The sequence below is a fragment of the Mirounga leonina genome, unplaced genomic scaffold, assembly GCF_011800145.1.
Source record: "Mirounga leonina isolate KUSES-001 unplaced genomic scaffold, KU_Mleo_1.0 Mir_115, whole genome shotgun sequence".
Classification (NCBI taxonomy): Eukaryota; Metazoa; Chordata; class Mammalia; order Carnivora; family Phocidae; genus Mirounga; species Mirounga leonina.
This window is the reverse complement of record NW_023270268.1, coordinates 17,185,731-17,208,566: the sequence shown is the minus strand read 5'-3', so window position 1 is coordinate 17,208,566 and position 22,836 is coordinate 17,185,731. Positions and strand designations below refer to the sequence as shown.

Genomic DNA, 22,836 nt, shown 5'->3' with positions numbered 1-22,836 from the left:
TGGCCTCAGTTTAGAAGTTGTCTGTGGGCCTTTAATTACACCCTCGGGCAAAGGAGAAAGAGCGCTTGAAACATGCATAAATTCTGTACATATTTCCAAGGCTGGCCTGTTTAAAAAATGCTGTCTATATTCTTTTTTTTTTCCTCTTTGAACTTGGACATGGATTTTTTTTTTGACGGTATGTCAAGGGAAGGGCAGTCCGAAAATATGTACGGGTATTTACTTAAAAGTTACTTAGTGAATCCGTCACAGTGCGTTCATTGGTTTTCGTATGCTATACCATATTCTGAAATGAGAGGTGTCTTACTATGTTTATATAGTATATACTATACATTTATATGCCTTGCTGTACACAAGTGGTAGGCAGTTGGTGCCCCTCTCTGGCCATTTTATTTTCATTGTTTACAAATTAGATTAAAACTTTACTAATTTGTTCCTCTTTAAAATTTAAACACAACACTGCACAATGTGCTGCATTTTGTTCAAGTCCGCATAAATAAATACTTGCAATGACTTTTTAAAGTAGCAAATTTCATGGATTTTAGGGAGATCTGTAGAACGGTGGAAGGGTTTTTCATTGTTGGCTGGTTGAGCAGAGTTGTGAGGTCTTGAAGTCCTTCCAATCTCTTTCTTAGCCACATTTCCTCGGGTTACCACCTGCCATGCCTCTGCTATCTATTGTAGAGGAAGGGCTGGATTATCACTGATCACAGTGATCACAGAATCCCCAGGTCCTACTAATCCCTGTCTCTTTCAGCCCCTCCCCTCCTGGATGTTTTGAATAAAAGCTGCATGGAAGTGAAGTAGGCTGATTCAGCTTCCTCTCGGTCCCTGCTCCTTGCATTACCAGCAATGCAGTGACCAGGAAGCTAGAAAAGAACGTGAATGATGCCCAAACTGGCCATTATCCCTGAACAACAAAAGGTTGGTTGTACGCCCGTGGAAAAGAGAAATGTGTGTCCTTCAGAGCGGGCTCACAGTCTTGGTGAGATGGAGTGATGTGGTGTGGTTGCTGCCGTTCCTGTTGATGGTTTGCAGCCCCTCAACCTGAGGCTGGGAATCAGGTGGCCTGGGTTCATATATCCTGGCCACCCCTCACTGAAACCTAGTTTCATCTTCTGTAGAATGAGGATAATCACATCAGAGTGTTACAGTTATTTTGAGGGATAAACACTACAGTGTATATACCCAATGTTTCTTTAGTGAGAAGAGCACTTGTCTAGCACCTCTGTGTGCCGGACATATATTTTAACTCCATTAATGTTCACAACAGCTCTATGAAGGAGGCACTGTCACCGCTCACATTTTCCAGGTGAGGCATAGCTCCTGGGCCAGGTCAGTGGGCCCCAGCTTCTTTCCCTTTCTCTTTCCCTTTATAGACCTGATTCTCCACCTGCAATGTGAGCCACATTAGGTTCAAATGATAATTGGGGCTATTAACGTTCATCTTTGAAATTCTCTGATTCATTACTTCCTGCAAGTATGGCAAGGAAGCATTTTGGTCATGTTTCATCGAATTCTAAACATAAAAGTTCGTATTCCAGCCCGTTTAAGGTTAGGATAAAACGATGCCGATTGTTTTCTGCAAAAAGTAGCCTCATTAAGAACTTGTATTTACTTTTTCTTATTGAAGTCAGTTTTACATTTGGAGTTGAGAATTCAAGTGCCTTATCAGAAGGGCCAGGCAGGGAAGTGAATGATGCAGGCTAATTTGGGATAATAGGGAAGGGTGGGGAGTATGACCAAGATAACAGCTATCTTCTCATTGATTGCTGCTCTGGGTGAGTGGAGTTCAAGCTTTAGCATGGATCAGACTCCCCAGGATGGCCTGTTAACCCATAGATTGCTGTGCCCCCCCATCCCAACTGGAGTTTCAGGTTGGGGAGGTCTGGGGTGGAGCCTGAGAATCTGCATGTCTAACCAGCTCCCAGGTGATGCTCCCAGGCTGCCACATTTTGAGAGTTCCTGCCTGGTGAGAATGTGGGACTAACACTACCAGGTTTTCCAGTATTTCAGGTGAATCTCTCTCTTCCTTGGGGACTATGACTTTTTCAAGGTCTTTTCTGGTCCTCCAGACACTTCCCTACCGAAAAACACTCAGACCATACAACGATTGGTCAAGAAAAACACTAGGGAGAAACGTCAAGTCAATCTCTTCTGTAACTGAAATCTCCTACTTTTTAAATGTTGGCAACACATTTAAAAGTTTTTAAGTCTGTGCCGCCTACCCCTGTCTCAGCCAAAAATAAACATGTCTTTTGGCTTAATTCAGCTTACAGATGAGCAGTTTGCAACTTCTGCTTTAGATACTAAGGAGACACAATGGATGAGAGTAAAAGATTTAAATTTTTAAAAAATTTCTGTGAGTAAAACTATTATGGAAAACTTTTGCAGAGTGAAAGAAAAGCTAGTCCAGAAACCTGCAGCACGTACTTGGCTTTTATAACCTGAGACAGAAAGCCATAAACTATTAAAATGAACAACACACCATTCCCTCGCTTAGGCACATGCATCCTGGGAGTTGTGGTCACTAAGTGAGCCTATCAGCTAGTGACAGGCATGGCTCGTGTGAGAGATCCTAGCGGGGCAGCGTCCTTTTCATCCTCACCTTGCTGTACCTCTGGTACTTCCCAGACTCTTCTCCAAGCTCCACCAACAACCAGCTTCCTGGCTTTCCTGATCTCACTTTATTTTTGGTTTCAGCTTCCCCTGCACCTTTTGCCACTTCCATACGCATTGTGAAAGCTTCTGTGTACCCTTCCAGTTAGACTAATAATAGTCATAATGACAACAGCTCGTATTTGTGAGCATTTATACTGTTTTAGGCTCTCCACTTGTGTTTGCTCCTTTAATCTTCGTAACAACCCCCATGACAGGGAAAACGTTACTATCCCCATTTTAAAGGTAAGGAAACAAGGCACACAGAGGTGTGGCTTGTCTAAGATCACATAATTAATAACAGGAAGAGGCCTTTAATCCAGACTAGCCAGGGCAGGACTGAAGCCCGAAACCACTAGACTACCTCTGCGGTAAGGCTTTGACCCCTCATTTTTCCTGTAGGACCTGGACCAGTGAGGAGGCTGAGCCCACTGCAGCCCACAGAATCATCCCCACTTTCCCTCTATCTCCAAGTGAACGTCTGGCTCGTCAAACGTTTATCTCAGTAGAAATACGATGATGCACCACGTGAGACCAGGCTCACTGCTCTTTGAATTGTCTGGAGTCGCCTCATGGGACTCATGCAGGATTTATTTGATCGAAAGCTTTACTTGGTTTGGCCTTTTAATAATAATCATTTTGGTTTGTAGCTGAGCTAGTAGTCAACAAAAAATTTCAGGCGTCATTGCATTTGGGACCCACTAGACCAGCCCTACCCAATAAAAAATAGAATATGAGCCACAAATACCAGTTAGATATAAAACTTAAAATTTTCTAGTAGCCACATTTTTAGGAAAGTTAAAAGGAACAAGTGAAGTTAATTTCAAGAATACGTTACTAACTCACTCTCCAAAATATTATCAATTTCAACAATTAATATAAAACCAGGGAGAGATTTTACATTATGTTTCACACCTAGTCTTCAAAATTCGTGGTTACTTTTACGCCTACAGCTCCTCCCAGTTTGGACCAAACACATTTCGGTGCTCAGTCGCCACATGTCGCTGGTGGCTATGGTATTAGCCAGAACAGCACTGTACCAAAGAGATGTGGAATCACACGCAGTGAGAAAACCCTGAAATGCCAAGTGCAAACAGGAGAGGAGCCACAGAGGAGAAGAGAATTAGGAAAGCATCTGGATACAGTTATAAAGAAGTGATTTTGGGGGACACCTGGGTGGCTCAGTCGGTTAAGCGTCCAACTCTTGATTCGGCTCAGGTCATGATCTTGAGGTCATTTGAGATCGAGCCCTGCATTGGGCTCCACGCTCAGTGGGGAGTCTGTTTGAGAGTCTCCCTCTCCCTCTGCCCTTCCCCCGTTCACGCTCTCTCATTCTCTCTTTCTAGAATAAATAACCCTTTTTTTTTTTTCCTTTTTAAAAATAAGTGATTCTGGAGGAAGATAATGAGAAACTTTGGGGAAATTTTGCTAATTGGTGGAAAGTCTAGTTGGCAAAAAAAAATACATATATTTGCTCCTCACTGATTTATTTAGGAAAGTTGATTTTTATTCGAAGCTAGGGGAAAAAACTGCACATACCACAGTTGAGGACATCAGATCATGAGAGAGAACTTCAGAAAGAATAATTTGAGGACCAGAGTTATTCCATTTGAGTGACTTAAGCTTCTTGACTTCTAGACAGACCTTCTCAGTTTTCTAGATCAGATGAGCATGATGAGTGTTTAAAATCATATTTCTTCTTTTGCCTGCTGGTAAGAACATGCACCTTCAGCTCTCGTGGTGCTCGCTTTGGGGTCGGATGGTACAAATAAAGCATTGGCTTTCTAGGCCTAGTTTTGGTAGTGTGGGGGGAAAAAACCCCGCAGAGATAAGAGCCAGGGAGACTGGAGGATGTGATTATGAGTAAAACTTCTTTGGATATGTAATGCCAACAGCACAAACTGTTTTCATTCCCCGCGTTAGTTAATGGCTAATCTAGAGATTGCACTGCTGTTTGCTGATAGAGCACAGTTTAAAATATTTTATCATTAATGTGACAGGGAGTTGGATAAAGAAAATGAAGCGTGATTATAAAATGCTAATTATCGCCCTCAAGTGCATATTGGGCACTCTCAAATATTTGCAGCGTAATTTGCTTTATTTATTATTTTGGTTTGGTTATAAATGTTAATTCAATTGCAGATGGTATGTTGGCAATTTACAGAGCTATAAAGTTACTTGGAAATCCTAATATTTCCTACCAAAATGTTCTGTTGGTGATGGATGAGCTAAATTAAAAAGCCCCTGCTCTTTAGAGTTAAATGCATTAATTGGCAAGGAGGCTGCAGGGATTTCCAGACCCGTGCTGGCTACGTTACTCCTTAAAGGAGTCAGAGGACATGATGTGTGATTTAGAATGGGCGTTTTCTCCATGAGAAAAGGTGGCAGGAGAGAGGTCTCTTTTTTTCTAGCACCCTGCTGATGTTTCTCAAGGCTGAGATTTTCTTCGTGTTCTGGTTCGTAGGTCTAGGCACACGCTTAAAGCCACATTCCTGCTGTCCTACACCAGCGGTTTCAGAGACTGTGATGTCGACAGCTGAGGGGTATTTGTGTATGACGTGAGTGAGAGCAAGAAACGGAGATGGTGTTTTCTCCGACCTTACAGGTGCCTTAAAAATATACTCCTGTGTGAGGCCAGTGGTTGCCAAACTGACTGCTCACAGGCTACATCTGGTTTGCCCCCTGTTTTTGTAGAGCCGAAAGCAAAGAATAATCTTTACATTTGAAAGCTTGGGAAAAAAAATTTTTTAAAAATAAGATATTTTAGGTCGCATGAAAATTCTATGAAATTCAAATTCAGTATTTGCGAATAAAGTTTTCTCAAAACACAAGCAGGCCCATTCACTTATGAATTGTCTGTGGCTGCTTCCACCCTGCTGTGGCAGAAACCGTATGAAGAAACGAGGCAGGAACTAGCCTAAAAAGTTTACATCTGGCCCTTTGCAGAAGGAGTCTGCCAATCTCTGGATCAGACTGCCTAAGGTGTAATTTATAAAACAAATCCTTAACCTCTGTGTGTGGGTTTGTTTTTGTTTTTGTTTTTTTAACTCTCTACGAAATTTATGGGAACATAAGCAATTTGGGGAACAAATAGGTTCAAAACACAACTCTTCATTTTTGAGAGGTGAGAAAGAGATTATAAATACCAGCACTGGCTTCCTCCTTTTGTGGTGATGTTGATCATTCAAAGAAGTGATACTGTATTACTAATGTAAATAATTGTGTGCTTCACATACAGCAATATGCTCAAAGCATTCTCCTTGCCCCCCAAATAAGGATAAAAGTAAAGATTGTTTTCTTTTATTGTCAAATTAAAAGCATAAACTAAGCCATGTTGCTGGATCATTCTATTTGTGTTAACAATTAAGGATCGTACATGGAAGCACAGTACTCTCAGAAAATACGGCTACCTTATAGAACTCGTTTGGAAAAATGTCGTTCTTTACTAAGAAATACTGTGCTTAATTAATTCTTGCTCCTAGGAAGTCAACTTGGGGCACTCATTATGGCCGTAATTGGTGGTATAAATTCTGAGACCCCGGAGGAAAACACATTGCATGGTTAGTGGTCTCTGGCCCTTTGGGTGAGCGTGCAGAGGGGCCAGCCCCATCTCAGCGAGTGACAGCTTCTGGTTTTGATGGCTTCGGGTCTGGCCACACTGATATTAGGTTTAAAGGCTAGTAGTGAGCAGTAAGAAAAGAAATGCAATGACTTGTCCCGGTGTTTTGCATTAAACAGTGTGAGACAACCTTCTGACTTGGAAAAATGTGTTTCTTTGAACTCCGGTTTTTCGTATTAAATTATATTCATTATACGGCCCATCTGGAATATCCTGCCAGGCCAAAAATCATCTTACAGACATTAGCAAAAGGAAGTTAAATGTAATTTTTTTTAATTGTATACTTTTCATCTCCATTTATTTTTTTCCCTTTTATTGGAGAAACCAGACGGAAAGGAAGGCAGGAACCTCTCCCTCACTCCCATTCCCTTCGGGAACGGAGGCAGAGCATCCCTGGCACTGTACCGCTCATCGACTGACTGGAGGTGATGATGGGGCTGTCTAGATTCCGGGGATAATTGCGGGAAAGGTCAGGAGTTCAACTTGAAGCGCACACCAGATCGGGGTGATGGGGTTTGGAGAGTAAGTGCAGCGTGGTGGCTGACTTTGGGCCCACACTGATGTGGGTGGTCACCGATATATTTGACGGTGTGGAAGTGCAACTCTCAAACATCACACGTGATGTGGTCCATTTATGTGGACTGGTATGGACTGTGGTTTTGCTGGGAGTTGTTTGCTGGATTTGGACTCCGTCTGAAAAGGACCCATATTTGGGAGACTTCTGGCTCTCTTCATCTCTTTGCTTCTTACCAAACCAGACACGTCCCGCAAAATGTACAGACCTGAGGCTCATAGTGGGGACATAGGAATGTGTGTTTCCTTGTTCGGACACATGGAAATCTCAACTGTTAGCTCTAGAAGGTAGAGAGAGAATTTCAAATGTGTGAAATGGAACTGTAAGGACAGTTCAGTAGTTTGCTCCAGACGGCCCAAAGCCAGATTAAAGGCAGAGCGTAAACTCGCCCACCACCCTTTGGACTTGCACTTGGGTGCTTGTCTTTTTAGCTATCTGCCATTCTGGTTGAGGATATTGGACAAACTGAGTCATTTCCCCATCAACCTTCCACCCATCTGTATGAGCAGATATTGACCGAAAGCTGGGTAGGGCACTGGATTTGGTGTGGAGGATACAAAAGCTAAAGAGTGATGACGAGTCTCTAAGCTTAATAAGCTACATCAGAACAATGCTAGTCATTATCTGTATATACTCTACCACTCATCTGGAGATTCACCCAAAGGAATTCCGAGTTGCTGTTGAAGGAATATTTTAAATTCTGATAAGGGTGAGTTACTTTTTGGTAGCATACTAACATATCTAGTACCTGTGGTCATTTCTTTTTTTTTTAAGATTTATTTATTTATTTGCGAGAGAGAGCAAGGGGAGGGGCAGGGGGAGAGAGACAGAGAGCGAGCGAGAGAAGCAGACTCCCCACTGAGTGTGGAGCCCAACGCCAGGCTCAATCCCATGACCCCGAGATCATGACCTGAGCTGAAACCAAGAATCGGACACCCAACTGACTGAGCCACCCAAGCACCCCTGCCTGTGGTCATTTTTTGATGTAGGCCTTTGGGGATCAAAAGGGAGGAGAAGCATTAGGGCTTATTTTGAATTTCTAGTAATGAGTCTTCGTATCCTATGTATGATTTCATTGCAGTCAGGTGCCAATCACAGGTTAGTAATTTTATTACCTAAATATATTTTCATTGCCATGAGTATTTTTTTTTTTAGGACAATGTCTTCAAGCATACCTAGAGATGATCTCATCTGATTTATGTTGCTTTTTACCACATACCTGAGAAGTGGAGGGCAGAGGGCGGAGGAATGCGGGGGTGATCGTTGACCCCCCCCCCCGCCCCGTCACTCACACACAATGGGTGCCTTTGTGCCTGGATGCTGGTGTGATGTGCATGCTGTCATGGACTCCCTCAGCCAAGAGCTGCTTTAAGGAAGCTGGCTCTGTCCTACCCTCGCTCATGTTTGACACGGTAATAGACACACATTACAAACGTGAATAGCAACTCTAGGTTTCCTCTTCCTTCGCAGTTAGAAGCTACTTCCACTAAATGGGTTACTTTGGCTTTAAATAATAGACCCCATCACTTCTCTGTTCCTCAGCTTGTGACGCGGTTTCACATACCACTCTCCACTTTCAACAAAGCAGATAAGGTATCAACACAATTAAAAGTGAAAAATAATCTGTCTGCTTTGCCGGTAGTGAATGCTTACGGAACACACACTGATACAATAGATTTTAAATAATTTATGTCGGGCACTTTTTTTTTTTTCTTCAATCTGTAAATGAGGACACCTAATGCGGAATGGCCGGCATGATACTCTATCCTTCCCCTATTAAGATAACAAGATGAGGGGGCAATGATTCAGATCAGCGTATTTTTTGAGAACAGCGCGGATAAAAATTAAAAATTAAAAGAGATGGTGCTCTGAAATACTTTGGATAAGCAAGCTCATAAAAGCCATTAGGAAACCTGAAATTACAAATTAATTCAGAATCTCCTTCTGAGGGGCTCCTAAAAGCCCTTCTCGTTTTCTTGGCAGGATTCAAACATTACTTTTGTGTCACTGCCTGGTGTTCTCACAAGGTCCGTTCTGATGCCCGCTAAGGTGTAATGTTCAGTCCCGATGTGTCGCTTGCAGCCGTCTTTGGTCTGAACCAAGTAAACTTTAGGTGATGTTAAAAACAAATAGGAATTAGTATGAGATACATTAGGTCTTCCCCCTCATAGATACATTAACTCTCAGATTACCAGGATCATGCGATTCATGGCTGCTTTTGCAGCCCTGAAGGGGTGTTTGGTCCAATCCTGAAGAATTTATCCAGCTTCTGTAACTCCTGTTGGCAGTAAAGGGCATTGCCTCCACAGATCCCTGAGGTCTAGGGACAGTGCTGTCCCACGGAAACAAAACTGCTAAATTGTTTACAAAACGTCATTCAGTCCTTTGGTGGTTAAATGTAGCTTGATCATGATTGATGGAAGCCCAACTCTTTTTCCTACACCTGCCTGTGGCCATCTCCTAATTATTCATTTGAGAAAACTCTGGATAAAAATACCAATCCTGAAAACATGTGTGTTCCAAGGAAGAAGGCCAACCATGTCCAAGGGAATTTTTACTTCTGTTTGATCTAAGGAAAATAATTCCCAAATTCCATGCACAGGCCGATGCTTAGGAAAAGCAAGTTCTTTCAGATGGGTTCAACATAAGCACACCCTCCTAAATTCTCTTTTCTTGTCCTTTTGAAGAAACTGAAGAGGGTAAGTAAAGTTCCAGGGGATGATCATCTGAAGAAAGCAAAAATAGGAGGAAGCACCCCCAAAACTCCCACATGAGCCTCACTGGCCTGGGGGGCCAGATCTGACCCCCCCATCTTCCAGAGCAGGGTACAACATCAGGGACTGCTGTCCATTAGCAAACCCATCCTGGGCAGCAGAGCTTCGTGAAGCCAAATGGGAAGTAGCCACTGAGGAGAGAAATATAATTTTGATACAGGAAATAGAAGAAGAACATAGAGCTTTTCACTCAAGATACATGTTTCTTCTGTCTAAAGCCAGCAATTTTGGAAAATGAAGCTAAGAGTTTAAAAATAAGAGCTCTTTTTGGGAAAAGAGACCTGTTTTAAGGTCCCCCAACATCCATTAGGTGGCCTTTAATTGAAAACTGGAGAACAATCTAACTAATTGGCAGGTACCTCTTTTATTGCGGGGCCTATTTTTCCCCTCTCTCCAGTGTAATCAAAAGACTGCTCCTCTTTTTTATCAACCAAAGTCAGGTATGAAATGGAAACGCAGAGAAACAACACTTAAAAATTGTGTGTATTCTGCCCAATTTTCTCTTATAAAATAGGCACAGAAAGTATAGAAGTTAAGGACCTCAACACAGCAGTAGCTCCAGAAGTGGATTTTTATATAGCACAGTGCTGAGGTGGAGGCTATAACGTGCTTAATTGCAGACAAGTCCGTGTTGTTTAAAAGGATTTTTACCTTTTACGTTGGGGACCTATTTAATTTCAAATCCAGGCACTGTGCTGACATTATATAGCAACTTTAATTTTAAAGATCAAGAAAGAGGAGCTATGGGTGAAATTTGAGCGTATTTCTTGCTAATTTGGAAAAAGAAAGAAGGGAGGTTGGGATAAATTACGAAGTTAGAATTGCTGTCTGAATTATGATATTGGAGTTTACTATTGAAAATATAACCTCCTCCTTCCTTTTCCTTATACTTAAAGAATTTTGGTGGTGGTTCTATTTGTTGAAGTTAGGGTTCTCCGCTCATCTTTTTCTCCCCTTCTTTCCCCACTGAATCTCCATATGATATTTAAAAAGCAAAATAACTTGCAACCTGTTACTTTTTAATTATAAAAGTTGCATATGCTCCATCACAAAGATGATTAAGATACCGCCCTCCAAGGATTCCTGCTTCCAGGAAGAAAGAGGTGCAAGGATCGATGTTGTACCAAGAATGTTACAACAGAGTGTGTGCTGGTAGGATAGTATGTGATTCACAGGTGCCTGGAGCTATCTTGGAGCATGAGTGGGCATGAACAAGGCAGGGAAAGGACTTTTGAGGCCTAGGGAGCAGCATGTGTAAAGGTACAGAGGTGAAAGAGAACACTGTAGGTTTGGGGGACCTGGCCAAGTGTGGGTACACAGAAGGCCCACATTGAGGGCCGGCGGGCTCTAAACGATTTTGCTGATGATGTCATTGTTTAGATGCTGTGGGTTTGGGCTAATACAGCATGTCAGGTCATTGCCTGAAGTCACCACGGCTTTTCCATACAAGGACAGAATGCATTTTGAGAGGTGGAACTTCAGCATTTTCTCAATAAACTGTGAGTGAGATTTTTGCACTGTCTGAGCAGTGTCTGTGGTGAGGAGAAGCAGAAGGCTGCATCTGATAAATGCCCATTATTTTATAGTTGTGAGACTCCTGAAGACCTAACTGTAAATGCCTGACCAGCTTCCCTCCTGCTCCCACATCCTCTGTGATTTCTTCCTTTTCAATTCGGATTCAGGATGTAACCACCTATAACATAAGCAAGAGAGATTCCAGTGAGAAAATCCCAGAATGGCCCTGGATATTAAATTTCCTTGGAAAAGGGGCAACAAATTGTGGACAAGCATTTTTTTTTTTTTCTTTTCTAATTGAGGTCCTTCTTAGCATTATGAAAGAATATAAGTGCATGATGATTATTGGGTTCTGTGAAAGGCTTTTGAATTATGTGATATGCAGAGTTGTCATGGTGATGTACGTTGTCATCAGCATGTCATGACAGAGCTAAGACCTGGCTTTGTTGATGGTGAAATGTTGCATACCAAACTTCTAAAAGAGATTTAAAAATTTATGCTCCTCTGCAAAGGGTGTAGGCATATATGAGCATGTTTTGGCTCTGTCTCCTTCTGCTTGCCCCAACGCCCCCCCTTTCAGTCCAGATGAGATTTGGTAATTCACAAAGCAGCTGGGGTCTGCTAATTCCTGGGCTGTAGCTGAGGAGCCATTTTGGTGCATTTTCTCAGTAAAATATTTGAGAACTAGAAAACTTAAAATGCATTGGCTTCTTGCCCAGTTATATTTAGAGTAATCCTGATAATAAATCGGTAACTATGGGTTTCACCGTGGAAGGGGACAAAATAACTGACCCAAGTAATCTAGAAAACAGATGTCTTTAGTTGGTTTAAAGTGAATTCTCTTTTTTATTTTAAGACCAGATTTAAAGAAAGCTATGTGGAGCTCAGTGAAATCATCCATTTCAGACTTTTTTGCTTTCTTAAGATTTTTTTCTCCCTACCATATCTCAACTCAAAATCTTGAGAAGAGGGGCAGTGGTCCCCAAGATACAGTATTGATAATATTTAACCTGCTGTACAGAAATGCTCTGGGTAACAGATGTACTGCTTGACCTCAGATTCTTCACCTTCTTTCTAATTCACTCTTTATGTCAATGGCTTCCAAGTGGGGGTCAGAGACATCTCGGAGGTACATGAATGAGCTTCTGGGCACCCTCCTGAACTTGCACCTAAATATATATGCTATTTGGGAGGACACTGTATCCAATTCTGAAAAAGTTCTTCGTATTCTTCCTGGTCCTCCCAGCCCCCTCCAAAGTCTCTTACCCATGTGGGAAACAAAGCCCAATAGTGAAACATAAAATGCTTCCCAAATGGTGTTCCTTTCTGGCTCTTCCTAGAGTGGTGGACTTGCTCGGAAGCACCCCAAAGAGATCCTGGCGTAAGTGTGACTGTGGTAGACTTCTATAATTCTGTCTTATTTACAGTCTTAAAACTAGCTTGGAGGTCAACCAGAGAAGGAGATTACCCAAAACTTCCACGTCCTCACAAACATTAACACTTTGGAAACCTTTAGATAGAGAATAGATGGGATTCTAGAGCCAGGCTGGCTCCTTAATTGGCAGGACCCAATACAAAGTGAAAATGCTGGGCTCTTGTTCAAAAGTTATTCAGAATTTCAAGACTGTGAGAGCAGGGCAGTAACCAAGCACAAGGCCCTTCCGAGAACAGGCCAGCCCTGCCCAGAACAGATCGCTTCACTTGTTGAAAACAGCCAGTTTAACTATCAATGTGGATCTGCCTTATGAAACTCTCTCCCCAAAAATTGTGTTTGGAGGTTATTGGCCCCCAGACCTGTGGATTAGAGTGGAGTTATGATAATTGACCCATAGGATAGCTGATCACTTAAAAAAAATTATTGTATCCAAGGTCATGTTTTTGAAATCTAAAAAGACATGTTTTCACCAAAATTAAAAGACATTTTATCCAACTGATTAATCTCTCCTTACTGTTGGTTTCCAGTTTATATTACCTAGTAGCATTTTTTCCCTGGATCATATTACTCTAAAATAAAGAACACTGTGAATTGAATTTATGGCTCGGTGCCCTTCTTAGGACACTGAAAACTTTGGAAGTTTAGATCGTGACTTTCTGATGTTGTGAGTTCAGGTTCTCGGTTAAGAACTGCCTGTTCATCGGTATTCCTTCCCAGGGAGTTTTAATTAATTGGGGATTAAAAGGATCGAGAGCACTGGCCTCTGGGTCTCTGGAGGTTGAGCTCTCGGGTTCACCTGACAAAGTCCAGGACAATGCCATCATCACCCTCTTCCGGAATGACTGGTTCCCACAGAGGTGATGCTTTTGCTAAATCTGTCGTCATTGCCTTTTTAGCACCATCTTTCTAGACCTCTCCCAAGATAAAGGCTTGCCTTGCTAGCCTAGAGAAGAGTAAACGTGCCAAAGAAGCTTCTGGTCCAAGGAAATTGGAAGGAGACAGGCCTAAAATCTATGGTCAGATTCTAAGCGAAGGGACAGGAGACACTTTCCCAGTTAGCAGGCAAGAGGCATCGTGGAATGATGGACCTTCTAGAAACCAGGGCTACTAAACAGCAGAGCACTCGGGCTTCACTACTGTCATTCATTCATCTTTACTCAATTCCCAACAGTGGGATCTTGTTCTGTCAGGATTTTTTTTTTTTTTTTTTTAAAGAAAAAAATAACTCTAAGCCTCTACCCCTTGGGACAACTCAACTTTCTTGTTTGGAATATGAATCTTAGGTTGTTTTCCTTTCCGTGGCCCCGAGTGCGGCCCCCTCCCTAACTCGCTGAGTGGCCTTTGAGTTACATTCGTGCCCACCCTCCCCGCTCAGGAGGAAACTCTGTTTGTCATCAAAATAGTAGGCTGTTTTTCTACTTTCTCCCTCCCTCTCACCCATTGTCTTTCAGTGGGGTGAAAAGGTCTTCACTTTTCTCTTTCTCCCCCACAAATCTTGCTATTAATAACTTTTCAGACATTGTCACGCATAGACTTCCACTCACTCTGGAGGGTGTTTTTTGTTTGTTTAAGGCAACGTGTTTCCTGGTCTGAAAACCGTGTTTCCCAAAGTAGCCGTGATGGGATTATTCCATGCTCACCTCCCACTGGCAGCATCTTTGCTTCTGGCTGGAAATGGGAATTGCAGCTCTGTGCTGGCCTGGGGCCGCACTTCACCGGGCCCCAGCCCTGCTGGCCCGGGCGAATGACGACTGCGGACAGCTACCTGGTTACCTTCTGAGTGAGATGGAGTGGAAATATTTTCCCTTTCATGACCGAGGGAGAACGACGAAGTAAAACTCCTCACTGTCTCTCTCTTATTTCACTCTAGAAGGGGAAATTACCCTTTTGAACTTTGCATGGGATAAGAATTAACTCTGCAAAAGCCCAGTGCAAACAGATGTGCTTCCCATGTTACTTTTTGGGTGGATTTCTCCTGATCCAGTGCTTTTTATGACTGATATAGTGCCGAGTGGCCGGATTGTTGTTGTTGTTGTTTTTAAATAAAAGAAATAAGGTTTGGGGGGGTTTCTTTTTTTGGGGGATTCTTTAAAGATTTTATTTGAGACAGAGAAAGAGCACAAGCAGGGGGAGCAGCAGGCAGAGGGAGAAGCAGGCTCCCCGCTGAGCAGGGAGCCCGATGTGGGGCTTGATCCCAGGACCCTGGGATCATGACCTGAGTCGAAGGCAGATGCCCAGCCAGCTGAGCCACCCAGGCTCCCAAGAAATAAGTTTTTACTTAGTGCCTTTCTTCAAACTATCACGACACATGTCACACATGTTGAACCTGATGTAAATGGCTCTAGGCCTAAAAAGCTACTTCCATTGGAAACACTGCACTGTGAATTCTCATAAGTAACTTTATGATTAAATATGAGTCAGCAGATTGCGCTGTTATTTTAGAAATCGAGGATTCTTGGGTTACATTCCTGACCAGACCTGAGGGCAGGTTCAGGGGTATGGGTATTTGTATTCATATCCAAAGCTTACTATCCACTTCAGTGTGTGTTAAATCAATGCATGAGGAAATCCATGATTCAAAGCCTCCTGAACAATCTTGGCAGATTATAATTCTGACCCTAGCCACCTTCTGCACAGAAGAGTGAGTAGTTCCCCAGTAAATGCCCGACATGGCCATCTAGATCCTGCCTAGTCTGATTGTCAACCTGCTCTCTCAGCTGCGTCTTGCACACACATAGCCCATCATTTACATCTCTGCCAACCCGGACCACAGCCCCTTCCCTGTATGTTCTCACCTGGGATCTTGGCAAAGCTGAGCTGTTCCTTCAGGGAAAGCTTGCCATTTGAAGCCTACCTCTTCATTAAAGCTGGAATCTAGCGCCAACTCCCTTCTGACTCCTTTGAATTCTTATGGCCTTTACTCAGTAAATATTTTAAGTGGGCCTACTATGTGCCAGGCACTCTACTGGGCACTTTTTCACTTTCTGCTTCCATTAAAAGTTCTTATCACACTGCGTGGTGGCATCTGCTAGAGTATTCACTTGATTTTATGTTCCTGGTAACATTGAGAAAGAGCAGGAACCATGCTTTCTGTATCTTTGTATGCCCCAGGAGAACCCACCACATCCACTCCAGTTAACTGGCATTGGATGAATGAATCAGTACGGGAATGAGTATATATAGAGATGGCCCTTGGAATCATGAGGTTGTCTACCCACAATAGTCTGTATTGTTCAGAGATTCAGAACAGTGTTCTTTCCTATCCGGGAGCCTTTATTTTAAATACAAAATGTGTATTGGAAGTTTTCCAGAAGAGGGCTTTGGAAAGAGGAGGTTTCATCAATAACAAAAGCTACCATTCACTGGGCACTTGCTATGTGCTGGGCATTGGTTTCATACTTTATATGTGTCCCTTACTTAATTGGGTACACTAGATAATCCCATGAAGTGTAGGTGCTTTCCTTATCCCAAGTGAGGAAACGGGCCTTCGCGTAACTCATTTAACATCCCACAGGTAGTAAGCAGCAGAGTCAGAATTCAGATCCATAGGTACTCGAGCTAACGTCCAGTTCTTAATCGCCACGCTAGTATCTAAACCAACAAAAAGCACTCTGTTTGGGAGATGGTAGGGAATATTATGTGTGATGACATCTGAAAACCAGAAGTTGAAACATGGTCCACGGAAGGAAAAAAACAAAGTATCAGAATTAGAGAAATGATTTGAGAATGTTAGAGGAGATAAGGTGGCCGAAGTTACCCTCAGATCAAAACATGAAGCAGGGAGGGCAATGAGGCACTTTTCTCTATGTCTTTGATAGATTTGGGACATAGGACTAGTCTACCAAGGTAATTATGAATTTTAGATATTTAGGGACAGGAGAATATTCAGATTTAAAAGAGATGGTTACCTTTCCTTTTGATCTAGGGGTGTGTCTGCACTTTAGGTAAGAGAGAATTAGGTAGAACAATGGTACCTCGCATCCCCCAGGGGAGACAGAAGTAACCTGAGTAGGCAGTGGGCCTTCTGGGATTAGTGCTAAGACATGTAGCAAATCACTCCAATGCATATGTGGCCTTTGCCACCATAGGAGTATTTTTTTCTTTTCATTTGCTTGGATCCCAGTTCATTGATAGCAAGAGTAGAAGAGCATGAGGTAAGAAAGGTTAGAAAAACTGTGGTCAGAAAACACTGGACTCAGTTTGTGGTGCAGATCTATCTTCTTGATTTAAGTAGCTAGAGTGTTAATTGTGTTTCTCACAAACACAGGAGTCCTGATTTACCATCAAAAGTCATAATTAGAGAACTCAAGATTAACCAACAGAAGTTATGATCAACAACAGAAATCATAGCTAGCCAACACAAATCCATGTTAATGATGCTTAACATGGTTAACCAACAGAAGTCTTGACATGATTACATGTCAAACCAGTGGATCTTCTACTAACTTCTGAGAAACCCGGCTGCTCACTTAAGTACAGACAATATCATCCTCAGGGAATGCATTACTGTGGAGGAATATTTTATGGAATTAAGGTATAGTACATCCAGGATTCTCACTCTGTCTCGGATTAGAGCTGAGGGCATCATCATTTGTTCATTTAACAACTGTTTATTGACTATCTACCATGTAAATTCCCTGTCCCAGTACTGGGGATATTCAGCTAATATGCACCCATACAGTTTTATGAGGTGTTGAAATACTGAAGTACTTCCCTACCATCTGTCGAATAGCCATTGCCTCCAGTCTTTCCCTACCCCCACCCAAGTCCACAGTCTTGGTTCCGGGGAAGGCACCTTAAACACTGCTTTGAGGCCACGTGGGAGCCCAACAACCTGCCCACTTTAGTTCTGGGGAAGCTGGCCTCCTGTCCCTGCTTCTCTGTCAGGGCATCAGCAAGGAAGAAGTCGCACTTGCTGGTGGTACTGTGACACCCAGTTATAGAAATCTGTGATACCCATTTGGCTCCCCGGGACTGTGACTGCTGGCCACAGCCTGGCTTTCCCCCATGTTGCCCATGTATCCTCCGAAGTGAACAGTACTATTTAATATTTTAAATATTATACTTGAATTGGAATAATATAGAAAGATAAGCAAATACCAGGGTTACCTAGAAGAGGAAGCATTTATGTGTGCTGGGATCAGTCAGAGAAGGCTTCCTGGATGAGGTGACATACATCTTGAAGACAGAATTTTTCTGGGTTTACTGGGAAAAGGATGTTTCAGGAAAGTGAGAATAAAACTGTGGGGGTGCCTGGGCGGCTCAGTCAGTTAAGCATCCAACTCTTGATTTCTGCTTGGGTCATAATCTCAGAGTTGTGAGATCAAGCCCTGTGTCCTGCTTGCACTGAGCATGGAGCCTGCTTAAGATTCTCTCTTTCCTGCTCCCTCTGCTCCTCCCCCACGGCCTCCCCCCCAACAAAAAAGAATAAAGTTGTGGTGTCAGTAACCCTAGACTAGTCCCCTGCAAATTGCAGTTTTTGCCCGTACAGGTGGAGGACCTGTTCTTCCTTAGTCTTCAAACACCACCCCTTCCTTGCTCACAGAAACTCCTTCATCCTCACTTTCAAGGCATCCCACCTTGTCACTCTCTGGTGTGATGACACACTTGGAATCCCAGAAATGTACATCTGGAAAGGATCTTGGAAATCAGCCACCCAAGCCCCTCACTGAGAAGACGAGAGAGCTTCACCTCCTTGGGCTGAGTTGCCCAAGGCCACATAGTGGTCATGAGGAGGCTGCAATCCAGCCCCTGCACTTCCTCTCCACGGCTCTTCCTCTCCTGTCTCCTACCTCTTCTCTCTCCCTCTTCACCCCCCAGACTGCTCCTCCCAATGGGACCAAATCCTTCCTTTTACACGCCCAGCTTCTCAGGGCTTTCTCCTCCAGATGTGTCTCTGCCCATCCACTTGTTTAAAGGACTATCACCCTTTGGATGCAGCACTTCTAAAGCCCCTTTTTACATATGACAAGATTGGGTTGCAGTTTTATTTCTCAAAGCATGAGGCTTCCAATTCTAGGCAGCACAGGTCCATGGCTCTCCATCTCACTGAACCACATAATGAGAAGCACTTTCTCTGAATTCCTCAAAGAGAAAGTCTCAAGTCAGTGCCAATCTGTCTCTAACATTTGCTTAGCTCCCTTTTCAGCGAGAAGTGACAGTCTGGGGTGCTCAGCCCTTAGCAGATCCAGTATCTAGTGAGAGCGAAATAATATCTGATTATTATTTTGCTTGACTTTGCTTTTATTTGTGTTATATTTGCCTTTTAATATTGACAGTTAGTGCTGGTTTTCAAATGAAGCCAGAGATTAAAGGTCTTCCTCCATTTTAAGTAATGTTAAAAATAAAAGGAAGAGTCAACTTAAGTAAAAATACTGAGTTGATAGAATTGAGGTGGCATGGGGCTCCCGTGTCACCCACAGGCACACGTTAGGTCCTCAAAGCCTCAAAGCAGTGGTCTATGAGGAAATAAGGCTTAGATAATAATATCTCACATCTCCTAGGAGGAGGATTTGTAGAATGCAAACCTCTCTTTGGCCTCAGAGGGCTTTTCTGTTTACCCAATCCATGTATAAAAATACCTCCCAGCATATATGTTAGTCAGCAAGTATTCTACCGTGGTGGAAATGATTTACTGAAACTTAGACCTTCTCCTGATATCTAGCCAAAAATCTGATTGGAAAACCAAGAAGACCTATTTAGTTTCTGCCGACACTGTTACTGAAGCAGACTGAGTGGATAACTAATGACATAGAAAGTTCTTTACTTCTCTCTTCTTTCATTTGTATATCATGAGATTGTTTTTCTCCCCGTCTTGGTCACTCACTAAGAATTTGCTGAACTGAATATTTTTGGCTTTTTAATAAATGGAGGAGGTCACCTTTGTCCATACCTCACTGGTTTCACACATGCAAAAAAGACTGGATCTTCCATTGGGTCAGTGTTTCTTGGCAGGAGAGCAGTGCAGTTTCTGTAAATTGAGTTTGTACATCTGGCAGCCAAAAGTGTCCTGTAGGTATATTTTTTGCATGAAAAGATATGTTTGAGGTGACCACTCTGCACAGATTTTCTATTAGAGGCTCGGAGTATTGGTAACCTGTTATTTTAGATTTGGAGCATATTTGTAGCTCCAGAGGTACCAAAATAAACTGTTTTCTTGGAAAATGTGTGTGTCTGGGATGTGACAGGAGTTGCAACCTTAAACAAGATTTCCAGGCGTTTACAGTTGAACCATGCCAGTAAAAATATGTTTATTTAGACATTAAAATCCTAGGGTGCCCACGTAAACATCCTAAACAATGTGTGTTACATGAGCTTTCTTTGTTAATGTGCTTTAGCTCTAAATGTTTTTAGTTCTGGTTCCTGGAGCGTTAATGCACTACAGGGAAAGTTGAACTCAGATGGTGAGTCTTATGTGCTGTTTAGCACATTCGGTGGCGTGTTTCTTACATCCAAGAGAATTGTTGCTAATGTAGGTAAAAGTCACATCACAGTTGAGAAGGTAAAGCTCCCTGCTCTTAATACTCCTAGCAATATGGAGGTATTTGTCGGGCAATTAGGAGAGAGAAAAGACAGCAGGTATACCCTTCACTCACTGCTCATTCATCTGTGGAGTAACAAGCAGCCCTTGATTATCCATTGTCTGCAAAACCGTGTGGGAGAAATGAGGAGGACAAAGAGGAGAAGGTGGCCACCATGTGCTCATGAGTCTGCAGTCTGCTTTATTTCATCAGCTTTTCACAAAAATTGGGATAAACTGCTGCTTTTGACAAAGTATAATTTTCAGAAAGTTGAGAAGTAACAACTCATTCAAATATTCAGTAAGCACATAGTTGAAGATTTATTGAACTCAAGAATGAGAGAAATAGCAGGATGGCAAAGCTGGTTCAAAGGAGGATTTGAGCAAAATATATAGGTGGCTAGGTAGATTGCTTGGTAGATAACAGTGAAAGGAAGAAAGAATGCTGGGATCAGACTGCAGAGTCAGATACAAAACTGGTTAATGTCCTACAAGGCAATAAAACAGTGCTCTTTGGTTGTATTTCAGCCAGACAGAAATCTTTGCACCTATCCTTAACAAATAGATTTGGAATTTACCAGCCTTTTACAGTCTTTACGGAGCCTGTGTCCAATCCATCGTAAAGAGTAAGTCAAACAAAGTTACATTTCCCAAGAGTGTCCGATGACTCTTAGGTAAGCTTGTCAAAAAGCTAATGCTGCAGAACAGTGCTGCCCCACAGAACTTTTGGCCATGATGAAGATCTCCCATACATGTGCTGTCCGGTGTGACAGCCACGAGCTATGTATGGCTCTTGAGCATTTGAAATGTGGCTAGTGCAACTGAGGAGTCGGTTTTTAAATTTTATTTCATTTTTATTAATTTTCGTTTCAAAAGCTATTTGGACAGCACCACTCCAATGTGCCATTAAGTGGGCAGGCCTTTTTATGCCTTGTTTCCAGCCTTGGATAATATTTGTCTAAACGCTCTGTAAATTAAATCATATTTTAGATGTTGTAATGAGCTAAATATGTGGGGAAGAAGTGGAAAAGACTTTCCTGAGAAGACCTCATTCTTCCCTGAATCTTATTTCTTTTGCAGATGTGATGCCTCTTATATTGGGTTTCTTGATAGTGGGCTCACCTGAATTTTTCTGGCCAGAAAGGGAGCTGCTTATGAAGTTAAGTCTGTTTGGAGGGAACCCAGCTCCGCATAATGTTCTCCAAGTGAATTAGCTTGGTACTCATTTTTCCTTCAGCAAGATAATAATGGTCATGTCTAGTTTTGATTAAAAGGGGCTTTCTGATTTGAAACAAAGGGAGAGCTGACTATTAATATTTCACAAGGATTTTAAGGCTCAAATAAGTTAATTTTTCTGCTGCCATCACTTCATGACTCAGACGGAGCAATCAATGCAATGATAAGGCTGGTTTTGATTTCTCATGAAACTTGGTAGTTCTACTTAGTCTTCTCATCTTCTTGCTTGCTTGCAGGGCTTTTTCCGCAGAAGTATTCAGAAGAACATGATTTACACTTGTCACCGAGATAAGAACTGTGTTATTAATAAAGTCACCAGGAATCGATGCCAATACTGTCGACTCCAGAAGTGCTTTGAAGTGGGAATGTCCAAAGAATGTAAGTGGAGGCTCAAAAAACTTTTTTTCTGTCTTTGTCTAATCTATAAATATGATTTGCTCAGCTTCCAAAATCAAGTCGCGGAGGACAGAGTTCATGGAACTCAGACGTGACACTCAGGATAGATTGCCAAGGCTAGGTGTAAACAGAAGGGGTAGGAAAACAGAAGAACTGCGGGGGTTTTCAGATAAAACTGGAGTGGCAGTTGGGGAAAAGGCAGGAGCTGTGTGTTGTGGATGGCGGATCTGTATTCCAGAGTGGTACTAACTCCCCGTGGGCTTCAGGGCCACGAGGATCTCAGGTATATCACACAGCCACTTAGAGACTCCATTTCCCCATCCTGACAGTGGGAACAAGAAGTTGTGCCTGTATCAGTGGGAACAAAATGAGACGAGAGGCATGGATATTAATGGTAGTAATAATCAGCCCTTTTTCAGAGGGAAGGGGGGCATAAAACTTCTGTTGTGGGAGAAATATTTAGAAACTCGGTGCATTGGCATTTTTCCAAACTTGATTTAGGCTTTTTTCCTCCCAGCCACCCCCTCCTCCAAATAACTATACATTTTTTAATGCAAAAGAGAACATTTTAGTAAATTAAAAATTAGCGGTCCGTAAACATCTGATAATGGGGACTTGAAATATACATCATTTAATAAAGACAGTATGTACACTACAAAAAACTTCATTACTTACATTTCTCTCTTTGGTGCTTTCACATGGAGGGGACATGAAAGTGACAAGAAATGGCTTGGCTCGGGCAGGCCTAAGGAAGACGTAGGGTTGTGTGCCGGGTGAAGCACTTAATGTGATTGCAGCTGCTTCATTCAGCCCATGACTTGGGGATTTGGTGAAGACAGACGGTGAGTGAGGCACTGGGCTCGTGGTGTAAGAGGGCGCTGGGGATGCCTGAGACATGGCCCCTGCCCTCTAAGAGTATGAGACAAAAAGCCAGGTACCAGGGAACCTGGATGGCTCAGTCAAGGAATTGACTCTTGATTTAGGCTCAGGTCATGATCTCAGGGTTGTGAGATGGAGCCCTTCATCAGTCTCTGCTCTCAGCGGGGAGTCTGCTTGAGATTCTTTCTCCCTCTTCCTCTGCCCATCCCACCACACCCCCACCCCAGCTCG

At 42.7% G+C, this 22,836-nt stretch overlaps 1 protein-coding gene across 2 annotated transcripts in view; it reads left to right on the top strand.

Moving 5' to 3' along the window:
* Positions 1–22,836, top strand: part of RARB (retinoic acid receptor beta) — a 464,566-nt gene that overhangs the window by 345,850 nt on the left and 95,880 nt on the right. For both annotated transcript variants that reach the window (XM_034993612.1, XM_034993620.1), the window contains one exon: positions 21,567–21,708. In XM_034993612.1, the coding sequence (XP_034849503.1) occupies positions 21,567–21,708 (142 nt within the window). The remainder of the gene's footprint in view (positions 1–21,566; positions 21,709–22,836) is intronic.